Source organism: Fringilla coelebs (genome assembly GCF_963513975.1).
Source record: "Fringilla coelebs genome assembly, chromosome: 23".
In the NCBI taxonomy this organism is placed as follows: domain Eukaryota; kingdom Metazoa; phylum Chordata; class Aves; order Passeriformes; family Fringillidae; genus Fringilla; species Fringilla coelebs.
In genome coordinates this window covers 1,092,740-1,118,295 of record NC_140049.1, presented here as the reverse complement: position 1 = coordinate 1,118,295, position 25,556 = coordinate 1,092,740, and the positions used below count along the sequence as shown (strand labels likewise).

The 25,556-nt window shown below is 52.1% G+C and overlaps 1 protein-coding gene across 1 annotated transcript in view; it reads right to left on the bottom strand.

The window, feature by feature from the left end:
• Positions 1-6,901: 6,901 nt before the first annotated feature.
• Positions 6,902-25,556, bottom strand: part of PLXNA2 (plexin A2) — a 120,484-nt gene continuing 101,829 nt past the window's right edge. Inside the window, exons 22-32 of the mRNA XM_084220755.1 lie at positions 24,169-24,437; positions 20,445-20,511; positions 19,753-19,899; positions 18,785-18,944; positions 18,602-18,705; positions 14,440-14,539; positions 12,228-12,418; positions 10,958-11,127; positions 9,239-9,451; positions 8,783-8,933; positions 6,902-7,813 (exon numbers count right to left, since the gene is read on the bottom strand). Coding sequence (XP_084076881.1) covers positions 7,718-7,813; positions 8,783-8,933; positions 9,239-9,451; positions 10,958-11,127; positions 12,228-12,418; positions 14,440-14,539; positions 18,602-18,705; positions 18,785-18,944; positions 19,753-19,899; positions 20,445-20,511; positions 24,169-24,437 — 1,668 coding nt within the window. The 3' untranslated portion in view covers positions 6,902-7,717. The remainder of the gene's footprint in view (positions 7,814-8,782; positions 8,934-9,238; positions 9,452-10,957; positions 11,128-12,227; positions 12,419-14,439; positions 14,540-18,601; positions 18,706-18,784; positions 18,945-19,752; positions 19,900-20,444; positions 20,512-24,168; positions 24,438-25,556) is intronic.

The following is a 25,556-nucleotide window of genomic DNA, read 5'->3' as shown; positions in this document are numbered from 1 at the left end:
CAGATAAACCAGCACAGGATCAGCATCTCTGAAGGTAAAACACAAAATCCAGCTCCCCCAGCCCTTAGGACAGCTCTGGGAAACTCAGTTCCTATTGAATTCTTTAAATTGAGTCTTTCCTAAGGCACAGGTGAAAAACAAAGTCTCCTCTTTTATTCCCTAACTCACAAATCATGTGAAAACTCCTCTCCACGTTGGGGGGTCACAGCACTGGAGTGGTGCCAGCGCCTCCAGCAGCAGAGCAGACACGTGGGATCCATCTGGGGAGGTTAAAACCTGCTGCTTCCAGGGGGGAGACAGCAGGACCTGGCCAAACTGCCCCCCCCGAGGTCCCTGTCACGCTTTGGTCTCAGTTTGAGGGAAATAAGCTGGAATGACCTGCCTGAGGAGCAGAGTGCTGCTCTGACAGGATGGATTTGCATCCCCTCGAAACGGGAGCAGCTTCCCATCTCCCCATTAGCCCTGCACTAAAACCAGAGGACTCAGAATCAAATGTCCATAAAAAGCCCCATCCTGGGGCAGCACTGAACGCCCTGCTGTGACCCACAGCGTGCCAGGCCTTCCCCTTCTGGCTCAGATTTATCCTTTTTAGTTCCTAATTTGGAGAGGAAAAAAAAAAAAAACAAACCACCCCTTGAGATCCTCCAGAAAAAGCCGTGAGACCTCTTGTTCCATATCCACATGTTTCTTCTTTAATGCTTCCTTAAGGGTCTCCATTTTTCTGTCACTTATCATCATCCAGAGTAATTTGGGGCTGTTAGAGAAAGTTCATTGCTGTAATTGCGACCATATTGGTCATTAAAGTTGACAGACAGCTGCTGGAGAAGTCACTTGCTGATTCTGCTGCTCAGCAGATGCCTCTCAGCATTTGCTGAGATCTTGGCTTGAATTTATGAAATGGAAGCAAAAGTGTTTCACCTCAAGGACTGAGCATTTCAGGGAGGGGAAAACACCAAGAACTCACCCAGGTCTTTTATTTACAAACAGGGTTTGCTGCTCCTGCTCCAGCTGGAGTGGAAATAAGTGGAATTTCATGCTGCTCCTGCCTGCAAGTGTTGGGGATCCCCATCCCAGCTGCAGTTCCACCACTCAGGGGTTAATTCCAGATATCCCATCCCTGGCAGTGCCCAAGGCCAGGCTGGACAGGGCTGGAGGTGGGAGGTGTCCCTGCCCATGCCAGGGGTGGCACTGGATGGGCTTTAAGGCCCCTTCCAACCCAAACCACTCTGGGATTTCCATTCACCCATTTCTTGCTGCTGGGATTCAGCAAATCAATATTCCTCACACAATAAATGCCACACAGCACATACTGGAAAATAAGGAGCTACTCAGGAGGGTTTTTTTAACCAGTAAACTTTATTTATATATAACAACAGTACAAAGTGAGTCCTTGGCTTGCAAAATAGGAGTGTTTCATATTTACAATAGGTACACAATAATATATTAGAATAATAACAAAACCCCCTTTTATTTCCTTGGAACATTTTTAAATACTTAAACTTTCTTACATTTTTTTTTCCACAACACTTGTAAAAACAACAAAAAACAGACAATCATCTTAAAAAAAAATATAATACAGAACTCCAGTGTGTCAAGTATAACGGGGAGGGGAGGAGCCAGAGAAGGACACGGTGGAATGGGCACAGATACAAATCAATTCCTTGTTCCTGCCAACACACAAATCCCCTAAAACTGCTGGGGGTTGGTCTGTAAGGAGCAGGGGAAGAAGAAATATCAGAATCTGTTCCATGGCTGATACCTCTACATTCTGTGACGTTTCTGGGGGCACTCCAGAAGTTTTAGTACCTGTACATTCCCTTCCCCTTGCTGCTTCTCCTAGCGGCCCCCAAGGTGCCATCAACACCAAACCTCAGCAGTAAGAGAAGGACATTTCTACTGCATCTTCAGAAGCCATGGAATAATGTGGCAAAATCAGCTTTTTTCCCTCCCCACAGCTCCTCGTGCACCTCTGTGTGCCCAGTCCTCGGGAGGGGAGCGCCGGCTGGAGAAGCTGCTGCTTAAACTTCCAAGCTTATTCCAAAGAGAGGTATCAAAAATCCCAAAGGAAAGGCCATCCAGGAGATCTGGTGTTTGATTTGGCAGCCCTGGGAGGCCCAGGGAGTTTGGGATATTTGGGATATTGTCCGTGCAACTGGACGGACCCTGCGGGCCCTCGGAGCCCCTTGGTTCCTCCACGCTGCAGAAAGGGAATTTTTCCAGGATTATATTCCACGGTTACAAGGGAAGGAGAGGGATGGGAAACACAGGGACAAAGGGGGATCTGCAAGAACAAGCACAGAGACACTGCCATGCTCACAGCACGGCCACGACACCGCTGGTGCCACCTCAGCCAGGCAGGCACAGCCACCCTGCAGGGACAGAGGGGCTCTTCCAGCACGGAGCAGGGGGGCTCTGCCAGCCCACACTGCCCCACCCTCCCACCTCCCCTCCTCTGACCCAGCACGGTCCCAGCACCCCAAGGAGCAGCCTGGGGTGCAGGGCACACAGCACAGAGCCCCAGTTTTCCTGCAGGAGCCAGGAAGGCACCAGGCACCACCCGCAGCTGGGGCTCCGCTGCCTGCCCAGAACAGGACCAGCACCTGAACCTGGGGGCTTTCAGGGTGAAGGAGCTTTAACAAACCCTTCCAGACAGCCCAAACTGGTCCAAACTCCCATCCTCTTCCCCTGCAAAACTAACCTGACCAAAGTGCACTGAAACTGCACACTTGGGGTTGCTCGGCTCAGCAGTTCCCCAGCAGCCCCTTGGCAGGGCACACATCTCTGACTCTGATTGTTTCTCCACTGAACGTCCCAGCAGTAAAACCAAACCATCCTGCCCATGCAGGTGGCCTCAGAGCTGGCCCCAGTGCTCTGCCCTCAGCCTCTGACCCGCTGGTCTCTGGTTTTGGGTCCAGGCTGGGCGTTGGCACCAAGGACAGGACTGTGCTCCGAGCTCTTCCTCACACACCCCTCTGTACAATGTCACAGCTCCCTGCACTATTGCCTGGCAATTCCTGGTACAAATGTGGATCTGGAATAGGATGGCTGAAGCTCTGTGGCATTTTAATGCATCTTTGATGTCAGTTATTCACCCTCCTCGGAACATTTGTTCTTCTCTCTGGGGCACAGTCACTCGTGAGCTCTCCCTGATGGCCCAGCTTATTCTCGTCAGTCTCTTTTAGTTTCATTTAGTTTGGGGAGCTGAGTCCCTGTGACAGGTGAGCTCTGACAGCACAGGAAACTGGATGGAGGAAAGCCAGTGACAGGAGAACGTGGCTGGGCTGCTGCCAGGGAGGGGGCTCGAGGCTCTGGAGCAGCACAGGGGCCGTGCTGGGAGCTGCTCTGCCCTCTGCCAACCTGGCCTTCCTCATCCCTGCTGGCTCCTGGGGACCTCTGGGAATGAGACCTTGTTTGGAGGCTGTGCCCATGCAGGAGGGGATGCTCTGACCCTTCTCCCACACAGATTAAACACCAAGACCCCCACGAGGAGCTCGGAGCCAGCAGCGTGCAGGATGCAACCCCAGAGCCCTAAACCCTCTCGCCTTTGCCCTCCACGTGCCCACCCAAACTGATTCCTACATTGGGACACTTTTTGTGGAGTCCAGTGGAAGGTAGGAGGGAACACTGATGAGGGATGGGCCATCAGGATTTTAAGACAGAGTGTGGAAGGCACTGCTGTGATGAAGGTCTCTGTTGGCACTGCACTCACCGTCCCCAGCGTGTCACAGCCCCGGCCCTGGGGAGGCACCGCTGTCCCCACGGCCGTCCTTCGGGGAAAAACCTGGAATCCCACCCCTGGAATGCTGCTGGGATGCAGCCAGGCCGGGGCAGCAGTTTTGTTTCCCAGTGCTGGGTCCTCACTGCTGCAGACAGGATATCCAGGATTTCCAGGGATACCCATGCTGGATTTCACAGGGTGGGTCCTTGCTGCTGCAGACAGGCTATCCAGGCTTTCCAGGGATATCCATGCTGGATTTCACAGAGTTTCCAGCCCTGCTGGTCCCTCCTGCCTCCCTTCAAATCCATCCTTTATGGCAAAGCATGCCCACACCCTCTGAGCTTTGGTGGCTGCGGCTCCTCGGCGGGGCTCAGGCGGGGCCAGCCGTGCCTGGAGCTCCCCTCTCCTGGGTGGGGGTTTCATAAAGGCTTTCAAGGTGGAGAAGCGTTTGATTAGCACCTCGCTCCCCCTCGGAGTGGGTGCTTTGATAGCTCGTGAGCAGAAGATTAAAGGGAATTATTCAAGCGGTGACACCAGGCAGAGAGATCCCGGCAAGTGACGTCTCCCACTTTGATGTTGGAATACCTGAAACGGAGCGAGCTGGAGACTCCAAACTCTGGGCAGCCTTGCAGGAGGAGGGGGGCAATGAGAGGGACATGAAATCGTTTCATCTAAGGCAAGTGCCCCCTCCTGACCAACCCTCGAGTCCAGTTTGCTGCCAGGGCGAAGAAAATGCCATTTTGAGATCTGAAGCTTCCTCCTCCCGAAGGAGGAATGGAAATGTTGGATGCAAACAGGGCAAGAGATTCCCAGCGCTCTGCCCCAGGGGGATATGTTGCTTCAATCCATATAATTGCCTGTAAAGATCCATAATTAATGTCAACCACCATGAGAAGATTCTTGGCAATGTATTTCTAGGCCACCCCTCCAGCCAGGACTGTGCTGCTCCCTCTGCCACGCTCCCAAAGCTTTTCCAGGTGATGGAAGAGGAGTTTCTGCTGTTTCCTTCGGGATTCAGTCAGAAATGTAAGAGCTTACTGGTTTGCAAAGTGCTCCTGCTGCTTCCCCTTTTTTCTTCTCTCTGCTCAAATCGTCCCACAGCACAGAAGATGAACTCAGTTGTCCCCTGGTCTCCTAAATATTCTCCCAGAGAATCCAGGGGGTGTGTGGGGCTCTCCACTTCTGCTGAGAAAATACAGGGGAGGGGGAATGACAAAGCCTTGGCTTGGAGGGTGCTCCTGGCCAGAGGGGAGGGAGCAGGAGGATGAAAAGCTACACAAGAGCCTCTCAAAGAGATGCAGAGAGGAGCACCATGAGGGCTGTGGAGCAGGGACACTGTCACCAGGCCCAGGTGATGCACAGCCAGGCATTTGCCTTGGGGTGTACTCATATTTTGTGAGTCCTGCAGAGATAACTCCCCAGACTGGTATTTGGAAGCGTTTGGAAGTCCTTCAGGAACTTTTTGGAGCGCTCTCTTTGGGTTTCAGAGTACCATGAGAACTTGGTGAACCCAAACCAACAACCACAGCTAGGACAGACCTGGCCATCCCTCACCTCAGCTGTGTGATGGATCACTGGGAACAGCAGGAACAGAACCAGCAAAAAACCTGCAGGATTTCAAAGCCTGACCCTCTGCCATGCCCCGGGGTACCTGCAGCAAAGAGCAGGCCAGGCTGGGCACTGCTCCAGTGATGTTCCTGGCACTGGGCTCTCCTGACTTGTAGTAGGACTTTTGCACAATTTTTGCCTCAGAAATGAGATTGACCGTGCAGGAGCAGGATCCCTGGGAAGGGAACTCTCGGATAACAGGCAGCACAAACACTGCTCTGCCTTTCAGTCTCTGTTTCTGCCACTCTCCCCCTGTCTCAGTAAATCCAGTGCTCAGGCTGCTGTAAATGTCAAGAACTTATTGCACAAGGTTGATTATTATCATCAGTATTTTCTGCTTCTCAGAGAGACTCACAGAAGTGGATTACCAAAAGAAAGTGGACTTGGCATGGCTTTTACTGAATGGTAATTAAACCAAGTTTCCTGAGTATTTCTCTACGTGCTTCTCCCCTCCCCTGGTGCTGGACTGCAGGACATGGAGAGCCAGCAGCTCTCTGGGAGCCCTGCTGGGCTCCTCCAGGCAGGAATGGTGGAGGAGGGGGATGGAGATGGAAATGGATTTTCCTTCAACACACACTGGCTGCAAACGAAGGTCCCAGTCTGGTGTGACACTGCCTGGGCACACAACAGGAATTATTTTGCTGCCACTGCCAAGCTCTTGCAGCCAACTCTTGTGTTTCCATTAGGCCTCCTCTCCCTGCCCTCCCCACTGCAGCCTGCACACGTATCAATATTTACTACAGAGAGAAATATTTACAGCACTCCTTCCCCTCCTGGCACTCTACAAAGGGACACACATAAGCTTTGGTGTCTTGGAAAGAAATAACACTCACAAACATTTGCCTGTCCCTGGCCACTGGAACGTGTGCCGTGGGGGCCAGCAAGGAACCGAGGAGAACAACGAGACGCCGACACAGAGACACGACAGCAGAGCTGGCTGGCCCGGGGGTGCTGGTTAAGGTTTGCTCTTGCCTGGAGCAGAGATTTCTCTCTCTTTCCCAGTGGAAATGCAAGTCCTGGCCCTGGGGGAGGCGGCAATCGCTGCAGGAGACACCCAAAGGGAGCCTGTGCGCAAGGACTGCACGTCCAGCAGAAAAGCAATGAAGATGTGCTCTCCCAGCGCCCAGGCTCTTCAAGTATTGTCACCGTAAACATCAGGGTTTGGGGGGTTTGTGGTGAGAAATCAGAGCTGACTGCTGGAGACCCCCAAAACCCACCCTGCAGGTGTCAGCCCAGCTCTGCCTTGGCTCCCGTGGCACCTGTAGGAACCAGCAGTGGACACTGAATGGGTCAGTGCTGGTCTCTGTTGGATCACTGTGGTCATGCTGGACACTGCTGGATCTCCACAGCCATACTGGACACTGCTGGACACTGCTGGATCACTGTGGCCATGCTGGACACTGCTGGACACTGCTGGATCACTGTGGCCATGCTGGACACTGCTGGACACTGCTGGATCATCGTGGCCATGCTGGACACTGCTGGACACTGCTGGACCACCATGTCCATACTGGACACTGCTGGATCACCGTGGCCATACTGGACACTGCTGGATTAGGCAGTGAGGTGGGATGGAGGTGGAAAAGGGAAAAGCAATGAAATTCAGATCTTCCCTCATTCGACAGTAAATGGGATTTAAAAAAAATATATGTATTGAGACTACACAAATACATGGATAAAGCTGGATTTCAAGACAGGTCGGATGATCTGGTGGTTTTGCAATTCAGGTAAAGTTCCTTCTAGTGCCTCTAAGTTACTCAGCCACTGGACTATTTTTAGGCAAAACTGCTATTTCGCTGTGTAAAAAGGTGTGGTGCAAACTTGTGCTCCTATGTGTTGCAAGAATCCAAAACAAAGACATTTTGGTTTTCCAGACGTTCCAATTGGCGCGAGAGTCCATTTGCAGAATGCCTGAGCCATGTCCTCGGAAGGCTCTCAGGGACAGGATTCAGAATTGATCCTTCTTGCCAGGATTTTCTCTATGGCCTCTGTGGTTTTTGCTCTTTTTTTTTTTCCTTTTGCTTCCTTTGTTTTTTGTTTTTTTTTTTTTTAAAAACCCTTTAAATAAAGTTTTATTTTCCAATATACATTAAACAATTTTCATGCAAAGCAGCAGTCGAGTCGTGGAGGCATCCAGACTTTCCATGTTCCTTCTTTCCGCGTACACTCGAAATGACCATGCTTGGACTTTGATGGAGATGTTTCATCTTCCCTTCCTGCCCTTTCAAACTGGATCCTGAATGACTTTTGAACACAGCCAGTCCTTGAGCCAGGCTCTGCTCTCTCCAGAAGAGCCTTGGGGGGTGTGTCCAGTGCCTTCCTTGCTTGTTCTCCCTCCAAATTCCCGAGAGTCCGTGCGATGCTCTGCCCTTTGCTGCCCCTGACCTTTCTTCAGCTCTCGAAGGACATGGCCCCAATGAGTTGCTCTACTTTGTAAGCCAAGCGCTGCCTCCGAGCCTGCTCATCCTGCTCCAGAGCTCCGATCAGCTGGGGGGGAGAACAGAAAAAGGGGGAAAAAAATGAATCAGAGAGAGAAATCAGCATCAGAGAGGGGGTGGGAGAGGTGGGTGGGCAGCGAGATGTGAGCAGCTCCATGTGAGGAGCTGTGAAATCCCAATAAATAGCAAAGCAACTTGGCTGTCCTTGGTTTGTTGGACCCCTCCATACCCAACAAAAACCCCTCTGGTGCCTCGGAGTCCGCATTTCTTGTCTCGTTTAGCAGGAAAGTGATGAGATTTTTCAATCCTAATGGGAAAATAGCCGTGGCGTTGTATCACAAATGGCTACATGCAGTTCAATGACAAAACCCTTCCGTTTCACGGACATAATTACAAAATCGGTTCTTCTTGCAGCGAAATGAAGGGGTGGAACAGATGGCGAGAACTTGGTTTCAAGTGATGCATTCATTAAAGGAGCTCAGGCTGCCAGGAAGCCTTTGCAAACGGGAGCCTGCGCCACTACAACGGGGATTTGGACCGTGCTGCTCCCCAAGGACACCGAGGCTTCTGGGGAGCTTTGATGGTCATGAATATTTTCCACTGCACTGGGTGCGTGCCAGAGCTGAGGTATCCAGGTGCTCCCACAATATTTTAGCTCTCACTCCTCCTGGGGAGGATGCTACAAGCGTGGCCAACCCCAAACCCCTCTGTGCGTGAAGAGAACAGCGGGGCAGGAGTGGCGCCAGCTACAGCCGGGCTGCATCCAGGGAAGGGAGGGCAAGGAGCTCTGGGAGGCAGCAGGGGGATCCCTACACAACCCAGCGCTGCATCTGCTCTCCCACACACCTGCCACGGGGCCTATCACCCCAGGGACACCATGGCCCAGGGGACACTGCTGCCTAGAGCACACCGTGGCCCAGGGGACACCACCACGGCCCAGGGAACGCTGTCGCCCAGGGGATAGCATCGCCCCAGGGGACACCCCCACGGCCCAGGGGACACTGCTGCCCACACCCACCTCCTCGCTGTACTTGCTGACGTAGGAGTAGATCTCGTTGAGCGCGCTCAGCATGTTGAACTCCACGGCGTGCAGGCGCGACTGCTCGGCGAGGTAGGCGTTCATGTCCTGGTCGCTGATGGCCGGGAGCTTGGCGATGTCGGCGTAATACCTGCAGGAATGAGGGGCCAGGGGGAAAAATGAGAGACAGAACACCCCAAATGTCTCTGTTCCCCCTGGGATTTAAGCTAAGCTCTGCAGGGATAAGAACATTTTTTTGTTTTGTGTTTACATCCAGCAAAAGGGGATTCTGGGCTGTAATGAGCTGAAAACAGGAGCAGCGGTGCTGGGCAGGGCTGAGAACCACCCTGCAGCATTGCTGGTGATCCTGTGCTTCCCCTCCCCTGGGGATGCTCTGTCCTGAGATCCATGGGGTTCCAGAGCGTCCTGCAGCCCTGCTCCCACGGCTGCCCTCACCTCTCCACCCAGCTCTTGTAGCTGGGGATGTCCTTGGCGTACAGCAGCTTGTTGGAGGGGGAGTCCTTGCCCAGGCGGTGCTCGGAGGTGGAGCAGGAATCCATGAAGGTCTGAGCCACCACGGACAGGCAGGCGTCCGTGATGCTGCCCTTGTGGATGTCAAACACAAACTGGGGGTTTTTGATCACGTTCACCCAGAAGCGGAGGGGAAGGCTGGGAGGAAAAGCGAGAATTGGAATGAAATGAGAAGACAAAGGCAAGGAAAGGGCTCGTGCTGTGGATGGTGCTCCCAGGCAGAACACGAGTGGTGGGGAGAATAAGAATTTAAACAGGAGCTGGGCCAAGGCAATCAACACCAGTTAGCCCAGTGCTGCTGCTGGATCCTGCCATGCCCAGGAGCTGCCCCAGGCTCAGATCCCACACGGAGCAGTGGAGGAGAGGAGGGGCAGGGCAGAGCTGGGCAATTTGGGGGTACTGGGGGAGCATCTGTAGGAGGAGGCCATCAGGAGGAGCTCAGCAGAGCAGGGTCAGTGTGGGGTGAGCAGGGCAGCCCTGGCACTGATCAGCTCTGCCCGGCCACTCTCCGGCAGCCGCGGGCTGGCAGCAGGAACCACAGGCTTTGTCCCCAAATCCCGGGGCCTTTGCAATCAAAGGGGAATTATTATTCCTTTTTTTCTCCGGCTGTATAGCAGGATCAAAAAAGCAGCTGCTGCTTTCTATTACCTTTCAAGTCGCAGCTCTCTCTGTCTCTCCAGCTCGCTGAAGGCTGCAGCCTTAACTCTTGCAGTGCTGCAGGAGAGCAGCTCAGCCCCAGCCACCCCAGCTCCCTCTTCCAAACTTCCATTTGCTTCCACCTGCTCCAGGGGCAGCCTTCCCCCACATCCCCACAACAATTCCCTTTCTAGAAATGCTGCAGCTCAGCATTTCTGAGATGGGGAGAAGGAAGGTCCAGGCCTGTTGGCTCCAGCAGACCAAACTCTAGTGGTCATTGCTTTCTTTTTATGTCGTAATTTTTTGTGATTCTACAGTTTTTATCCCAATAAGTCCTTCTAAGGCTTTAAATTAACCGTTTTGAGTTTCCCACTGCCTTAGCAGGGAAGCAGTTTTTGCAGCCATGATGATTAGAGACCTTTTAAACCACGAGGGACTCAGGGGAAAATACAAGGTCTTCAGGGAACAACCATTTGTTGTGCTTTTTTATTCCTTTCTTGCAGAGGTAAATTTCCAACCCACAGAGGTTTTAATCCTAAAATAGCAGCAGAGGCAGAGATGTGGGAGCTCCCACTGTTTGGAGAGGCTGGACCTGGCTGCAGCCCATGCCTGAGGCATGCAGGGCTGGCTCCTTCTCCTTGTGCCACCTCCTGCTGATGCCCAAACGCTCCAGGTGCTTCCCAGAGTGATGGGGAAGGTGCAGCCACTGGAACCTTGCTTCCCCCTCTTCCCAAAGTCCAGATGTGCAGATCTACAGCCTGAGGGCAGTGTCCATCTCCCACCCTGGGCAGAGAGACAGCCAGGCCATCTCCCTTCCCTTCCAAATCGGGATATTTCAGGATTTTAGCATCCTGCGAACGCTGGCAGCCCGCCAAGGCTCCCACCCCGTGAGCAGCACAGCTCCGTGCCCCTCTTTGGGGCTTGGCCCTTTCCAGCCCACCCCAAAACCATCCCCACATCTTTTTTTTTTGCCCAGAACACCCAGGTGTGCCTCCCTGCCCCCGTTACCAGTTGCTCTTCCAGGTGTGGCGGACGTCGGTGTCGTGGATGCCGTGCTTGTCCGCCTGCTCGTCCAGGAAGTCAAACATGTACTTGATGGCCAGGGGCAGGGCACTGCCGCGGTGCACCGTGCTGAACAGCGTCTCAAACAGGTCATCCACGAACTTCTGCAGCGTGCCCTGATGGCAGGCAGGAGGGCAAAGCAGACAGCTTCTAGCTTTCGTTTTTAATGCCATTTTATACATTTGGTGGCCTCCGCGCAGGGCGGGGGGGAATTGAGGTTTTTTTCTCGGAAAGGCTCTGTTTCACTGAGGGTTTCAGAATTTCTGGTTTATGGGCTTCAATCAACAAAAAGGAGATTCCCAGAACCAGAAGATACAGAGGGGATAAATGAACAGTGACAAACCTCACCCCCGGAGTGATCACAGGCACCTGGTCTGGGAAATGATTGATAAGAGAACCGAAGCATGAGGACCAAATTAGCACTGAAAGGGTCAATAGCCAATAGGAGATCAAGTACTGAGAACTGTGTAATTTAGAATGGGAATTTCTTTGGAGGTTTTAGGTATAAATATGTGAAAAATGGGGTAAAACCCCACGTGTGATGGAATGATTTTCACTGCACAACCCAGGCATGTGTGGATGAAATAATTTCTATTGCACATCCTGGCCAGAATAAAGTGATACCTAATTCTCTAATATTGAAAAGATGCTGTTGGAGAGTTTCTGTTTTTCCTGCAGTTTTGGTGACAGAAACACCAATCCAGGGGGTGAGAGAGGGACAGGCACTCCCCTGGCCAAGCAGTGGTGGCAGGAAGGGACACTAGATGTTACCAGCCCCAAAAAGTGGCACCACAGATCCCATGGGAATGACCAAGGTTGGAGTCTTTCAAAAAGCTCCAGCCTGCAGCTACTGACTCAAGTACTCTTTATTTCTAACCTGCAATATTTTTTTTTCTTTGCTTTCCAGAGCCCAGCTGTGTTATCCACCCTGATGAGCATTTGGGGAAAGGCAGGAAAATCATGTCTGGTTGAGGGAATGGGTAAATATTTCCAGGCACTGCTTCATTCACCAATTTGTGAATTGGTGAACAGTTTTAACACTGTGCAAAAAAAAAAGGAGAATTGTAGCAATTGCCTTGGATGTAAGGGAATCTGGGCTGTGCTTCTGTTGCTGCTCCAGGACTTTCCCAGTCCCAGGAAAACCCAGCCAGGCTGGGAGCTGAGCCTCACCGGGACCCCTCCCCGCGCCTTCCCCAGGTGAATCCAGCCCAGTTACCTTTGTGGCCAGCAGCCTGGTCAGGTAGATCTCAGACACCATCTTGCTGCCCCTGTCCCCTTCCTTCTGGTCGCCGTGGTCGTGGTTCTTGACCAGGTGCCAGACCTTGACGCCGCTCTCCAGGTCGGGGGTGATCATGGGCGCGCGCGAGCGGAGGCTGTCGGGGCTGCCCGTGTAGCGGAACGTGGAGTCTGCGCCAGGAGAGAGGCTGGTCACACCTTCTGCACCTCCTCTGTGCCCTCACCAGGGATGAGAATGCCCAAATTGTTGGCACTGGGGTTTTTTTTGGTTTTTCTTTTGGTGGGAAATGAAATGGAAAGCCACCGTGGTTTTGTTTCGCGCGCGCTCTCGTTCTGCGCCGTCAAAATTTGGTGTTTGCCAAAAATCTGGGTTGGTCTCCGTTCAACAAAAACCCTCAGAATTGAGCTTTTTTTTCCTCCCATATACAGCATTTCCTGCCCATTCACATCCTTTCCTGATGTGAACTCCTCACAGAGATGACACAAAAATCCTCCCTGAGTCTCAGCTCACACACACAACCCCAGGCACCGACTCCAATTTCAGGATTTTGTAAATAATGAGGAGCTGCCCAGCACAGGCAGCACAAAGGGCAGGAGAAGCTGCTGAGCTTGTCCTTGAGCCTTTCAGGAGAGCAGTGAGGACTCGAGCTGAGCATCAGCAGCAGAGCCTGAGGCCAATCCTGCACCCTGGGCCATCCCTGGGCTGAGCAGGCCCAGCCTCATGCTGTCCCTGCAGGGAAAAGGAGCTCAAAGGGTACCAGAAAACTTTCCCTGAACTGCTCAGAAACCATGGGGGACGTGGCACATTTATTTATATATTTCACTTCCCAAAGAACATCCCTCCCTGGATCCCCAGCATCTCCAGGATGAGACACGAGGCTGAGGAGCCCAAATGTGCCTTGCTGGATTTTTCCTCCTGCTACATTTCTTTGTTCTCATGCATTTTCTCAAGTTTAGCCTTCAATTCACTGCTCACCCTCCTCATCAGGAGTGCGGGGATCGATCGTAAATCAGCTGAGGGAAATACTCAAGTCATTACCAAAGTAGCTGGATTTTCATCCCTGATTAAGGCTTAGATAAATGAGTGCTCCAACTGATATAATTAAGGAGACAGACAGGGGGACAGCTCAGGAAGCATGCAGTAATTCTATTTTTAAACATATCTCTGTACTGATATATGACAGGGGAAGTAAATAAGTATCTAATTTAAATTCTGCCGGCACAATTAGAAATATTAATCTTTACATGAGCAATGATCGCTCGTACTGGTGCTTTGCAAAAGCTTTTCCAGCTGACAGAGATCAATGAGCACTGAGGGCTCAGGCTGTGAGACCCAGCCTTGGTTTTTCCATCCCCTGCACTATGGGATGTGTGGGCCTACACCTGGCAGGGAGAAATGCTTTTTCTCCTGGTTTTTACCTCAGGACTCCCCTGGTGTTGGCTCCTCAGAACACTCGCTCGAGCTAAAAACCAACATTATTTTGGGAGCTATAAACAAGAGGAGGAGATGGGTTTGTCAGGAGACTTTTTGCTGGTAAAACACTCTGTGAAATGAACGATAATGAAAGATCAGCACTCGAGAGATTTTGCCACTGCTGCCTTTTATGGAAGTCTATTATTACAATTATTGTGGATTTAGTGTTCCAAGCGTGCACCTGGCACCTTGCAGGCTCATTTTCTCAGGCTGCAGCATCTTCAGGGACCCTCTGGAATGTGCTGAGCCCTTCTATTATGCAAATCAGGAATTCCCAGGTGTGCACATCCCTGCACTCTGTGCTAAGATTGCCCTTCCCCATTTGTGACCCATTAGCTCAGAGCTCAGGATCCTGCACTGGGGGAGGAACAGGGAGGATCAGATAAATCAGGTTTATCTGTGGTGCTGCCCAGGGCAAGGAGCTCAAAGATCCTCTCCTGAATCACCCATTCCCTCTGAGCCCTTGGACCTTCCCCAAGCCCCACATTCCCAAAGGCTGCTCCTGTGCTTGGCATTTCCTTTTCCCTCCTCTCACCTTTCCTGGTCCTTTTGCTGCTCTCACAGCTGGAAAAGCCTTTGCAATCCAAACCAGCAGCCAAGGATGGTTTTCTGTCTGGATTTACGTTCCTTTTGGGTGGTTCTTTGGGGGGAGCTGCTGCTTTTTCCCCACCTGCACCCCAGTGTGTGTCCATCCCACCCCTTCCCATCCCCTTCTCACCATATCTGCTGATGGATGTCCGGGAGATGCTGGCAGAGGCAGGGATGTTGTAGGAGGAGGTTTGCTTGGGAACCAGAGCCACCACGGAGCGGTCTGACACCTGGGGAGGCAAAGCAGGACCAGTCAGGGGGATCCCCTGCCCACCCTGAGATCCCTGATCCAGCAAATCCTGGGAGGACACACTCCCTGAGCCCCGTGCTGGGTCAGGGTACAGCAGGAGCCTGGAGGAAATGAGGGATAAATCAAAAGATGTGGTGAAGATGCTTTTGGTCGTTCTGATTTAAGATTATGCCTTACCCAATAAAAATGAGAATCTCAAGAATTGTTGTGATCCAATTAAAGTAACAATGCAGAGGGAATAAAAGGGCTGTAATAACGTTATGGGCCATAAAACATTCCTATTAAACCATTTTTTATTTTAGCAATTTTTACGAACTTTAAAAGTTTGATTTACAGTGGAGCAAGTCATAAAGCCATCTTTCAGGGTATTTAATTGTTATCCCTTTACTGCTCCAGAGAAGGAATTAAACACTGGGAAGTCAAACTATAAATGAACATTAGCACTAACAAGGTTTTGTTACAGCAGATTTTAGTAGCCATGTTTAATTTTATCCTCCCTATAAATCTGGTAGTCACTGGAAGTTTTCTACCTTACTCCCCTTAATTAAGGAGCTGCAGGTTTCCAGGGAATGAGCCTGAGTAGCTTTTAATTTTGAACTTGTGACCTGTGGTGCAGCACAGTGAGGAAACACAGAGTCACCACGTCTTGCCAGGCCCAGCAGATACTTTTTAGAGGCTGAGCACAAAAGAAATGCCTCTTCCTGCTGCAGGAATTGCATTTTGGGACAAAACCCTGCATTATCTGCCAGGAGTCTGGTGATGGACTCAGCACTGACCCCATGAAAGGAGGTTTTTGCTCCCCCAGCAGCTCCAGGGGTCTGTACCCTCTCTGCAGCACCAAGGTGAGCTGCACACAGTGACCTGTGCTGCCTCCAAGGCTTTGGGCTCCATCCAGATAAAAGATTTCATAGAAATCTGAGTTGTTCTTATTGCTGGTGATAGTGGAAATAATAGTTACTTGTGTTTCACGGCACGAAAGTGAGATTTTTCTAAGCAAAACACTCCAAACACCTCCATAATTTCTTTTGCTGCTCCTGCCTCACTTCATCCGATTTATTAAGCCAGTGGAAGGAGTGATCAGCACTGATATTATTTTCTTAGGCTGCTATTAGCTGCCACTTCAGCTCCATCTCACCAGGGAGAAACCCGAGCCCGGGGTGCTCCCGTGCCAGATCCATTTCCACCAGGGCTGTGCTTAACTGGGAGAGAGGCACTAAAAATTCCACACACACACACACACACACACACACACAAGAGCCCTGTCACTCAGTAAATTTGGGGTGGAATGGCTGCTGTCAGCTCAGCCCCAGCAGCTGCAGAGCAGCCTCAGGTGGAGCACGCGTTCGCTCCCACGGCACCCCCGGGACGCGCTCCGAGCTGCCTGGCTGCTTTACAACTTTATAAATATTCTGATTATTCTACAAGCTGGAAACACGGGGCACAAAGCACCTTAAAGACAGGGAAAAGAAAACCTGGGGAGGGGGAGGAGGGAGCCCAGGCCACGGAGCTGTGTGTGCGTGGGGCAGCGAGGTGATGACGATTCCAGCTCCGCATCCGCACCACCCTCGCCTCCTAAGCCTCATTTTCCACCCAAACCTTCCCTTTCTCCTCCTCATTTTTCATTTAAAGCAGCTTCCTGGTCTCCTGGCCTCTCCAGACTCGCAGGGGCTGACAGGTATTCATGCTCTGCTGCCTCTGAGTTAACCCTGCGTGAGCCACGGTAAATCATTCCGTATGAAATTCAGGGTTTCATTTTTCCTGAGTGAAACCACACGGGGTAGGACTCTCCCATGGAGTTTAATAGCCATGAAACCAAAAGGATATGACACAAATGTAATACAATTCCCTGCCATGTGTAACAGCTCCAGAGAATTTAACAAAGAATTACACTTATTTAAGCTACACATCTATTTTTATAAATGAAGAAATAAGCAGGAGGTGCACAGTTCTCTCTATAATTTCATAAAGTGGTTCAAAACTATTAGAGAGGTGAACATTTCTCTTCAATTCCAATTTGGGTTTTGTATGTGAAGGCTTCCCATGAAAAATGCATTTGATCAGTTATTGTATTTTTGTGATTCTAATGTAGAAAACAAAAGCAACAAAACCCAGCATCCAGGTTTGGAGCTGGGAAACCCTTGGGATTAAATAACCACCCTTGGGGCACAGTGAGGAGGAGGAGGAGGGTGCTTTGGAGGCCTGGAGCTGCAGGAATGGGGCTGTGGGGAATGGATCCTGGGGATCAGGAGCAGGAGTTGAGCACTAGCAGGGTCCTGCAGCCTCCCAGGTGCAGCACCTGTCCAGGGGCACACCTGGGGGCTGGGCTGAGCATCCCCCAGCACCATCTGCAAACCCAGGGGTCTCCCTGCCTTCAGAGCAGGGTAAAGACAAAACAGCTCTGAATAAAAGGTGGGCAAGGCTTTGCAAAGCAGCTTTCACTTCTTTCCTAGATATCTAGGAATCATCTTTACTACTTCTCTGGAAATCCACGTTTAATTTAATGGTTTGAACCACACCTGGCTCCTGTGTCACACTGCTGTTAAACGGTGAGAGCACGTGGAACTCCAGTGATTTTACACCCTCCTAAAGCTGGGACTTCACCCAGGTATCTGTTTTACTGTGCAGTCCTGGAACATCTGTATTTTTGATACCTAATAAAAACTTCTACTCCAACAGAAAAAAAAACCCAAACTGGCCTCGCCTTGACAGGATTTCTGCTGCAGTGAAAAGAATTTGGCTTCTCTTTAATGCCTGAGACAGCTCTGTTGGGCTGAGCAGAGCTGGGGCTCGTGTCCCTACCTGGCTGGATGTCTGGCTGCCAGCTCCTCCTTTCTTCCAGAGCAAACCTGACATTCAAATGGCAGCAAGAGCTGCAGCGCCTCGAGTGCTGCGAGGATTTTGTTTATTTTAAGGGGAAGCTTTTGGCTCAGGTTTTCCCACAGGCTCTGGAACAAAAGTGCTCCCTCCCCCAGCATCCAGCACACATCAGACAAGCACAGCTTTCACTTGTGACTTCCTCACGATGACTTTTAAAGATCAAGGCATAATAAAGTCTCGCTGCTTCCCTGCATGTTGGTTAATCCCTTGCAACTGTCAGGTAAAACAGATTTTTAGGAACAATGGAATTAATCTAGCAACTCCTCTGACATTTTACGGTAATCTGTGTTTAAATCCTGGGGGCTGCTTGGAAAAGTTGACCCTGGAGGTGCTTTTTAACATGCACTGTGCATATTGATGGCACTCTCCTGCCTGGCTCCCCGATTGCAGGGCTCCTGTCAATACTGGCTCCCATTCAAGTCCCGCAGCGTGAGTCAGGCTGATGGACTGGAGATGCTGGATAAACAGGGAGAGATGCCAGATTAAACACTAAACACTTCTGGGGAGGTGGTGATGGACAGGAGTAGGTTACAGTCCCAATTAATGCACTTATCCTGTGCTGCAGACAGGCTGGGAGGGAAAGCCTTTGATTCCCTGCAGCCAAACCTGCCTCAGCCCCCTCCTTGCCTCTCTTCCCATCTTCTTCTCTGATTCCCTCAAACCAAACCTTCCTCAGCTCCCTCTCTTCCCACCTTTCACACTGTGAGGAGCCCTTTCCAACAGACTCTGCCCTCTCCAGAAGATAAAGATGGCAGGAATTTCTTAGGCCTTCTCACCCCCCCTGTCTGAGTGTTTCACTGCCTGGCTCCGCTTCCCTCTGACTTTGTGCCCCCCCTGCTTCACTCCAGGCTGTCCCAGACCCCAGATGCAGCCCTGAGCCCCCCCTGCTGCCCTCCCCAGACCCCTCATCCCCTGCAGTGCCAGCTCAGCCCCTGCCCTGCTCCCCCTGCCTCCCTCCCATGGCTGGCAGGTTTAATTTAGCCAATTTTCAACTCTGCTGCTTCCTTTGAGCTCCGTGTCAAGGTTGCTTTCCCCCCTAATGCCGAAGCACATGGAACCCTTCTGGTTTATCAGCCAGACGTGCCCTCCCTGTCTGCCTGGGCACACGAGGCACTGGGAATGGGGCTCCTGCTGCTCCTTTCCCTGCTGGCAGCTGCTCCCTCACCTGGTAGTGCACCAGGGTGTTCAGGCGCTTCCAGTCCCCCTCGATCTTGGTGGTGATGTCCTCGTCCTGCAGCACCACGCGGGCAATCCGGCCCTGCCGCCACTCTGGGACAGGGAGAGGCACGGTCAGAGCCCTGCCAGCCCCTCTGAGCCACCCCCAGCCCCTCTGAGCACCCCCTCCTACCCAAATCCATGTCCACAGCCCTGGGTCTCTGGGAGTAGGGGACGTTCTTGTACACAGCATCCAGGATCTTCTCCTTGACCTGGGTGATGGTGTCGCAGTTCAGCACCTTCACAGGGATCTCTGGGCTGTTCTCGTTGTCTGGGTTCACACAGTTCAGGATCTGCAAGAGGAGAACCACGCCGTGCTCTGAAGGAGAGCTGTAGCCACGTGTCACAGCAGCCTCTTCCCATAAAACCCCCCAGTGCAGCCCCAAATGCATCCCTGCTGTTGCATCTGTGATATTTATACCATTATTGCTGAGAGGAGCCCTGGATGTCCAGTTTCACTGGCTGCAGGAGGGCAGTGCCCAGAGCACAGGGAGATAAAACACTCCCCTCACACCTGAGAGGAACAGGGGATTTGTCTTTCCAAACAAGCTGTGGGGCTGCTGGGAGATAAAACCAGCACTGGGAGAGAAAAAAAACAATGGGAAGGATTCCACTGAGTGATGAATGGAAAAAGATATTTGCTTTTACAAATAAACTTTGGGTTTGCTGAGAAATGAAATTAGACATTGAGAGATGAAAGAAACAATGGGGGGGGACCTCTAAATTCAGTAAGAATTAAAAATGAAAAGGGAGGGTTGTGCATTAGAGGGGGATCTCTGGTGTCAGGTGTTCTGGGGAGTCTGAACTTCTCAAGTACCTCAGGTATGGAGAAAGAGAGGAGGGAAATGTGGGAAATTGGGATAAAAAGGGAGGCTGGGTCCTCCAAAAATCTGAGAGGTCCCAGGGGATGCCCCATGACCTCTCCATTTATTGGAATAAAGTAAAAAGGCTCCTCTGTCTCCTTTTTGGACATAAACCTCTGGTGCTTGTGGATTAATTTCCCTAGCACACCTGTGACCTGGGGCCACACCTGGCTGGGACACTCCTCACTGCCCAGCCCCACTCCCAGCTCAGGCAGGGCAGGCAGGGTGTGTCACTCACCAGCGTCTTGTACTCGATCTGCTGCCGGATGAGCTTGTCCTCGCTCAGGGAGTACCGCGCCTCCCCCGTGATGGCATCGATGGGGCCCTTCTCCATCTGCTGCTTGATGGCACAGTACAGCATGAACAGGGGCTCTCCAGCACACTCCTGCACAGGGAGGACACGAAGCTCACCCAGGGGGAAGGTGCCTCTCCTCCTGGGCCAGCCCCGTTTGGATTCTCCCCAGCACAGGCTCAGCCCCGCTGGCTCGGTCCTGAGCACATGTGCAGCTCCTGGGGAGCTCAGCCAAAGCCCCGAGCCCCACTGCTCCACGGCTGTGTTGGCTTTGGCAGGGGAAATCCCTCCTGAGCCTATATGGCTGTAAAAAATGCAATTTGAGATCTCCATCTCACTGCCCACTCCCCTGGAGCAAATTCAGCGGGGCTTCCAAAGCCACAAATGAAGTTAAAAACTACGGAAGCTGAGGAATGAAGATGTGAGAATTTCCCTCAAGTACCCAAGAGGTGTAAAAACCTCCTTTAGTGGGAATTACTGTGGGAGACCTGAGGCTGGGCAGGGCTGTGAGCACGGAGCAAATTTCCACCTCTCCTTCCCTTTACTCCATCTCTAGGAGCCTGATGGAAGAGTGAGACAGCCAAGGGTGGCTGGAGGGTGAGACAGCAGAGCAGGGTCCCTGCTCCACCTCTCCTTACCTTGAGGAACCTGTGGAGCAGGAAGGCAAACCAGTTGGTCAGCATCTTCTCGGCCACAGACTCGGTCCTGGGGAGGCAGGAGGGCACACATCACACACGGAGCCCCCAGAGCTGCACCCAGGGCAGCAGCATGGGGCCAGCACTGCCCCTGTCCCTGTCCCTGTCCCTGTCCCTGTCCCTGTCCCTGTCCCTGTCCCTGTCCCGGTCCCTGTCCCGGTCCCTGTCCCTGTCCCCGCAGTGCTGCCAGCCCATCCCAGCCTGCTGGGGCTGGTGACAGCCAGCCTGGTGACACTCAGCTCCCTGCACGTGGCGCAAATTACAGCTTGGCTCAGAAAATCACTGGGATTTACAGCAGCTCCTGGCAATCAGGGACAGCCGAGTGACAATGGCAGGGAAATTGCAGCTTTCTCCCCAGTCCCACCCAGTGTCCTCTCCCCGCATTGTGCCCGAGATTATCTCTAATTTAAATACAATGGCTCCTAATGGCAGCTTTCAACGCTGCCTCTGCAGGGCTCAGAGGCTCTGCTTAAAGCTCTGCAACCCCTTTTCCTGGGGTGGGGTGGGATGGGATGGGATGGGATGGGATGGGATGGATGGCTCTGGTGGTCCCGGGTGTCTCAAATTGGAGCCCCAGCCCCGTGCAGGGGAGAGCTGCTGTCACCAGGACCCCGGCCAGCTGTGACCACAGCCCTGGCCAGCTGTGACCATGTCCCTGTGACCATGACTTGGCCTGGCTCAGTCTCCTTCCCCTCATGGACAGCAGGATCTGGTCCAAATTCCAGCAGGCAAAGAGGGATGAATGCAATTCCCTTCCCTCTGGAGACTGATCCCCCTGCCCTCGCCATGAACCAGGTCACCTCCTCCCTCACCTGGAGAGGGTCACATCTCACTCCAGCCCCATTTTCTCCATTCTTCCCCTTAAATGAGGGACTGCCTCTTGCTCTGACTCCCCACAGCATTCCAAGTGCTTGGAATTACAGGCACACACCAAAGAAGCCCAAGGCTTGATTCCAAAGGCAGGCAGATCAAAAATAAACAGGAGGTAGAGATTTCAACAAACAAAAACTGACACCAGTCGGCCAACAGACCTGGGGTAACATCATCCATCATCTCCTAGGATGGCAACATCTGTCAGGAATTTGTGAAAATGCCTTCAGATCCCCAAAGAATTTAAAGCTGAATTGATTAACTGCCTAAAAATTCATCCTACAAATTGACACTCACATCGTCCTCCTGTTTGAAATATTTCAGGCACCCAATTAAAGAGAAGAAGCACCAGCACCCTTCCAAACAGCCCTAGAAAATGGAGAGGCACTGACACAAGCCACAGAAGAGGTGAAAAACGCAGAAAATAATACATTCAGGGCTTCAGGGGGAATATTAATTTAATAAACTACTTTGTTAATAGAATATTAAATGAAGAACTAGCAAGTCTCCCAATTAGCCCTCCCCGTGAAGCTGCTGAGTCCTGTCCCTGTGGGCTGCTCATGGCCTGGCAGCAGCTCTGCAAGAAGCACTGAAATGTGGAGGGACAGAGAAAGTGGGGAATTCTGAAGGGGAGGATGGGATGGGATGGATGGGATGGGATGGGATGGGATGGGATGGGATGGGATGGGATGGTGGGATGGACAGGATGCCCATGAGATATCTGCAGTGCCTCAGTCCTGAGGACAGCCAGCAATGGAGTCAATGCTGGGCTCATCCTCACTGCTCTGTGCTGGTGGAGAGGGGCAGCTCTCACCCTCCCTGGTGCTGGGATTCCTGCATGGAGCATCCCTGCCCTCCTCTGCCTTGCAAATGGGAAACTGTCTCACAGCCCAGGGCCTGGCCTTTCTCCTACACACAAAGGGCTCTGCTGAGTCCCAAATCTGCTGAGCTCCAAATCTGCTGAGCTCCAAATCTGCCGAGCCCCAAATCTGCCGAGCCCCAAATCTGCTGAGCCCCAAATCTGCCGAGCCCCAAATCTGCTGAGCCCCAAATCTGCCGAGCCCAAATCTGCTGAGCCCCAAATCTGCTGAGCCCCAAATCTGCTGAGCCCCAAATCTGCTGTCAGGTTTTGAGCTGTCCCGCTCTGTGCCATCAGCAGCCTCTGGATGCTGTTAAAAATCTGCTCCAGAAATAAAAAATAACCTCCTGGAGATTGCCAGGGCAGAAGAGAATCCCTAGACTTGGAGCAAACCCTTCTCATGCTGACCACAGAAGGATCCAGAGATGATTTTCCAAAGGAGCCTGACAAGAGCGCCCAGCCTTGGCTGCTCCGGCAAGAAAACAAACCTAAACAAAACGAGCTGTGAGAACCCAAAGAATAAATATGTATTTTATTAATTCTCCCTGCTCTATGTAGGTCTCCAAACTGCTGTTGCCAGCAACCAGAGCAGCTGTTTGATTTAACGTCAACTTTCTTGCTGTCTCCCGCGAGGGGCAGTCGTGGAAGAAGAGAGAGGGGAAAGCCAGGAAGAAAGAGGGAAAGAACTGAGTGTCAGTTATCAACTGCTGCCACCAGAGAGCTCAAAACATTTTAAAAAATAGTGTTTCACTTCATGGCTGATCACTCCTTATTAAGTCAGAGCAAGGAGCTCCAGGCTGGGCTGGGCACAGGGCTGGGACAGGTCCCCAGGCCAGGGTTTAACAAGACCTGGAGCATCAGGACAAGGAATAAAGCTTTTAAACTAATAGGGAGTAGATTCAGACTAGATATAAAGCAGGAATTTTTATAAGGGCGGTGAAACACTGGCCCAAATTGCCCAGATTGGTGGCAGATGCACAGTCCTGTGATTCCCTGTGCAATAGGTAAATCTTGGTGGAGGACAGCCAGCCCAAAGGACAGACAGCCCAAAGGACAGACAGCCCCTGGCCCTGACTCCTTGCTGGCTGTGCAGGGAGGAGGGGGCACAGCTCTTATCACCATGCCTGGGTTTTTTGGAGCGCCAGGAAAAGTCATTATTGATGGCTGAGGCAGAAGACGCCTTCCCAGTGACTCGTCAAACCACGGGGGAAATTAAGGCGGCTTCCTTTGCCAAGATGAGTTATTGCCTCCGCAAACACAGCCAGATTTAAAGCAATTTCCTGTCAAGTATATTCATTGTGGCTGCAGGGACCCCTGAAATTTTCCTGGAGCTGTGAAATCCTCCCCTCTCTCCAGTGTGATGCCAGCAGAGCCCCAGCACGGCCGAGGGGCAGCACTGGCCAAGGCCAGGCTCTGCAGGACCCCCAAGGACGTGGAGAACAGGGGGAGCCTTTTCCTTGTGCCCACTGTTATGCCCCACATTAATGCACATTTTTTCCTATTTTCTTGCTGGCTCTTCCCAGCTCTGCCTTGGGTGAGTTGCTCAATCCATCTTGAGCTCCTGGCCCAGCTATGGCACACAAATGCTCCTCTCCAGCCAGGCAGAGCCAGAGGATGTGGTCTGAGACCCTGTCCAGCCACCTGTGAGCTCCCAGAGCCGGGCTAAGCCCCTATCCTGGAGACAGGTGAGGAAATGGATGGAGAGCAGCAATTCCCTTCCAACACCAGCCCCTGCAGAGCCCTCAGATCTCAGAATCCTGGAATTATTGAGGTCAGAACAGACCTCTGAGATCATCAAATCCAACCTGTGTCCAATCCCCACCTTGTCTACATGACCAGCCCCTCCAGAGCCCGCATCACCTCCCCGGGCAGCCCCTGCCGGCCCTTCCCACCGAGGAACCCTCCTCAGCACCATCCCCTGCCCGTCCCCGGCCTCACCTGCGCAGGAGCAGCTTGGGGTGGTTCTTGTTCTCCAGGTTCTTCTCGATGAGGTCGGAGAGCAGCTGCTTGAGGACGTCGGTGGCGTACTCCAGCTTGCCCTGCAGCCCCGTCATGATCAGCGAGGCCACGTTGCCGCGGTCGCGCATGGAGAAGCTGCGCTGCAGCTCCAGCGTGCGGATGAAGGTCAGCAGGAACACCTTGTTGTTGATCAGCTGGGCAAAGAGCTTCAGGGCCTTCTCCACGCTCTGCTGCCCGTTCCCCTGCACCTGCACGAGGAGTGGTGGCCGTCAGCTGCAGCGTGGCGGGGACGAGGGGCAGCAGGGCAGCGCTGCCAGCACCAGGGGGATGTCAGGATTATGGAATGATTTGGGTGGGAAGGGACATTAAAAATCTACTCAGCCCACCCCCTGCCATGGCAGGGACACCTTACACTGTCCCTGGCCTCAGACACTTCCAGGGATCCAGGGGCAGCCCCAGCTTCTCTGTGCCAGGACCTTCCCACCCTCACAGGGATCCATTTCTTCCCAAGATCCCATCTAACTCTGCCTTCTGGCAGTCTGGATCCATTCTCCCTGCTCCTGTCCCTGCAGTTCCTGAGAACCAGTCCCAACTCCAGCTCTCTTGTCACCCCTTCAGACCCTGGAGGGTCTCCACACGACTTCCTCTTCTCCAGACTGAACATTTCCAACTCTCCCAGCCTTTTCCACTCCCCTGAGCAACTTTCTGGCCTCCTCTGGACTTGCTCCAGCAGTTCCACGCCCTTCTCACGTTGTGGGCATCAGGATGGTTTACCCCTATCTGCACCCTCAGGATCTCAGCATCCCTGGATGTGGTTTCTGGTCCATCTTGAGCAGACCTCCCCCTGCACAGCTGCCCTGAGCCCTGGCTGGGAGCTGCACTCTGTGCACGCTATAGAGCAGCAACCTGGAGCCCAATGGCCCCAGAAATGACACCCAGTTCTGCTTGTTCTGCACAAAAAGTGACACCCTTGTAAGTAAATTAAATACTAATTTAGACTATTGCTTTATTATGGGCCAAGTGTAAAAAATTAATTGAGGTTTTCAGCCAGTTGCGGATTCAAGTAATTCATTACAAGTGAAAATGATGAACTGCACGGAGCAACTCTTTACCCAGCATCTTGGAGAGTTATGTATTGGTTTTGCTAACGTTACATAATTAAGCAACTGTGTAATTGGCAACACATTTATCACTTCTGCAATTCTGTTTTTCATGAGTAAAAAATAAAAAAGCATTCATATTTGTTTGCTGGAGTGTCAGTTTCTTTGGCAAGTCCAACTGCAAACATAATGCATGGAGCTGGAAAATGGAGCAGGAATGGGCTGGGAGAGGCTCCTCCTGTTTCAGCAACACCACAGCAACTGCTG